Source organism: Fulmarus glacialis, unplaced genomic scaffold (assembly GCF_000690835.1).
Source record: "Fulmarus glacialis isolate BGI_N327 unplaced genomic scaffold, ASM69083v1 scaffold35986, whole genome shotgun sequence".
Taxonomy (NCBI): domain Eukaryota; kingdom Metazoa; phylum Chordata; class Aves; order Procellariiformes; family Procellariidae; genus Fulmarus; species Fulmarus glacialis.
The window spans coordinates 1,644-4,287 of NW_009218101.1; the positions used below are offsets into that span (position 1 = coordinate 1,644).

General features: G+C 63.2%; 1 protein-coding gene across 1 annotated transcript in view; it reads right to left on the minus strand.

Moving 5' to 3' along the window:
• Positions 1–2,307, minus strand: part of PSMD3 (proteasome (prosome, macropain) 26S subunit, non-ATPase, 3) — a gene marked incomplete at its 5' end in the record, with an annotated part of 3,544 nt that extends 1,237 nt beyond the window's left edge. The window contains 7 exons of the mRNA XM_009579938.1: positions 52–171; positions 425–539; positions 647–750; positions 945–1,135; positions 1,244–1,380; positions 1,608–1,745; positions 2,117–2,307. Coding sequence (XP_009578233.1) covers positions 52–171; positions 425–539; positions 647–750; positions 945–1,135; positions 1,244–1,380; positions 1,608–1,745; positions 2,117–2,307 — 996 coding nt within the window. The remainder of the gene's footprint in view (positions 1–51; positions 172–424; positions 540–646; positions 751–944; positions 1,136–1,243; positions 1,381–1,607; positions 1,746–2,116) is intronic.
• Between the last annotated feature and the right edge of the window lie 337 nt (positions 2,308–2,644).

Here is a 2,644-nt window from a genome sequence, read left to right on the forward strand (position 1 = left end):
ACGGCACCAGCCGTGACGGGGTCCCCAAACACCACAGCGGCAGTCTCCTACCTGTCTTGATGACGTTGTGCCTCAGACGAATGATCAGGGTGTAGGTGCCGTCGGCCTGGAACTTGTCCCCAAACTGATCGAGGACTTGGTTGAACTTGGCCAGGTTCCCGGTCCTGACGGCTGGAGGAGAGAATGTGTTAACGGGGGCAGGAGCGAGGGCCGGGGCGCGGTGGGGAAGGCGAAGCAGGGCTGACTGCCAGGCCTGCCATCCCCTCCTCTTAGGAGCTGCCTCTTCTTCCCCAAGCGGAGTCTCTGCAGCTAGGCAGAGGAGAGAAACCCCCACTGCTCTCCCCCCTCCCAGGGATTCCCACTCCCTCGAAGCCCGCGACATTGTTGTGAGGGATCGAGCGCAGGCAGGAGTGGCCGGTCGTACCCTGAGTCAGGAGGAAGTAGGGCATAAGCGACCGCTTGAGCGAGGGTTGTCTGAACTGGAGCCTGTCCGGGATCTCCCCAAGCAGCAGTTCCACCACGATGAGCAGCTTGTGCACCTTGAGCAAAAAGAGACCCTGAGTCTCCGCCGGGGCCCGACCCCGGAGGCAGCTTCCTTGGGGACCCAGGAGGGACCGGACCCCACACGCTTCCCGTCCCTGCTCACCGTCTGCTTGAAGCCGACAGCCGTGTGCTGCGGAGCCTTCCGCAGGGCATTCGTCATGGTCCTCCGTGCCTCCGAGTACTCCAGCTGGATGGCCTTGATGCGCCCTGTGTTCACACGGGGCAGAAGGCGTTTGAAAAAGCCACCGAGTTAAACAAACTGGATCCACCCGGATGGGGCTTCAAATCCTGCCTGGAAGCCCCATCTCCAGCTGCTCAAACGGGTTCTCTGAGGAACCAGAGCCCTCGATCTCGGGTGCAGCCTGAGCTGCCAGCGCCATGCGGGACCCTCTGCGTCTCACCTGTGTAATAGAGGTACCGAGCCCACTCGTTGTTGTTGGCCTGCTCGGGAAACACGGATTTGGAAACGAGCTTTTCTGCTTGGTCATAGAGGTTGTAGTGGAGATAGTTCCTCAGCAGCAGGTTCAGGAGGGTGGCTTGCCCGTCCGCATCATGGCGCAGCGTGGCTGTCCGCAGCCGGGCGTGCAGGAAGCTGCAGGAAAGGGAGCGAGCACATCAGGGCGGAGGAAAGAAACAGCCCTGCTCACCGGGGCGCGCAGGACCAAGCTCAGGGAGCGCCTGCAGGCGGGATCCACCCTACCTCCTGACCACGTCGAGTTTATTCAGGAATTCGTAGATGCGGGAGTGGTAGTAGTAACATTTTGCCACCACCAGGTCAAGCGCCCGGCGGTTTTGGGAACTGATCTTCTGCATCAGGTCGTCGGACACTTTCTGAGCCTGCAGGAGGGGAACAGAGGTCAGAGGAGAGGAACTGCTGCCCGGAAGAGCAGAGATGGCCAGGGCTGTGGGACTGAGCCCGGGAGTGCCTCCAAACACAGCTGAAACAAAGGGGAGAGTGCGGGGCCACAGACAGGCAGGTCCCCGAGGCTCCCCAGACCCTGCCTGGCGCAGGAGCGCCACACAAAGAGCTCAGCTTCAGAGCTACAGAGCTCAGGGAATCTCACCTCCGGGTATCGCTTGCTGTTCATCAGGTAGATGACGAGAAGCAGTTGGAGGTAGGTCTCCACTTCTGGCAGGAGAGGGGCTGAGGCTGCTTTCCCCATCCGCGGGCGAAACTGCAGCTCGGCTTCCGTGTCCATGGACTGGGGGGAGAGAGACGGGCTGGACCCCCGGCCTCCCGCGTCGCTACTGCCCACCCAGCGCTCCTCACGCCTCTGCATGCAGCGAGGCCTGTCCCCAGCCCGGTGTGACGAAAGAGCCAGCCCAGGTTGCTGGCACTACAGTCCCATCGCTGCCAAGAGCTGGCACTACAGTCCCAAGCCCAAGAGCTGCAGCGACCTATCTCATCTCACACGCACTCCCGAGCAGCCGGGCTGTGTGTCCCAAGCGTCCCCAAGCTCCCGCGGTTCCCGGTGCCCTCCCGCCCCGCCCAGGAGCGCTCTGGAGGCTCCTTGGTGCAGGAAAGGTGTCCCCTCCGCAGCCGGTGCTCTCTCCCCATCCGCTGCCGCAGTACCTCCTCCAGAAAGCCGAGGAGGAAGTCCCGCATGGTACTGTTGGAGGTGAAGAAGCCATTGATGGCTTTGTGAAGCACGTTGGAGTTGAGTCGGCGGGAGGTGGAGGGCAGAGCCCGCAAGGCACGGAGAACGTAGCGCGGCTCCTTCCCCGACACGGCCTTCTCCAGCTGCTTCACGTGCTCTTTGATATCTGCGGGGGCACAAGGGACGCGCCGTCAGCACGCGTCTCCCAGAGGCCTCTGCCGAAGGACGCACCAGAGCAAATCAGGCGCCGGGATGCCTCCACGAGGGTGCCCCGTCCTGCGGCTGTTGGGTCCCTCTGTCCGCTCGTTGCACCGGGGCTGTGTGACCTGACCCCGCGGCCGTCCCTGCTCGGAGCAGGGGGCTGGAGAAGACCCCTCCAGAGGTCCCTTCGCCCTCATTCACCCTAAGGGCTCCAGCCACCCTCCGCAGCTCCGTGGGGTCACACCATGGTGTCTCTGCAGCTCCCCCTGCCCCTCACAGCCCGTCCTCACAGGGACCCTCCC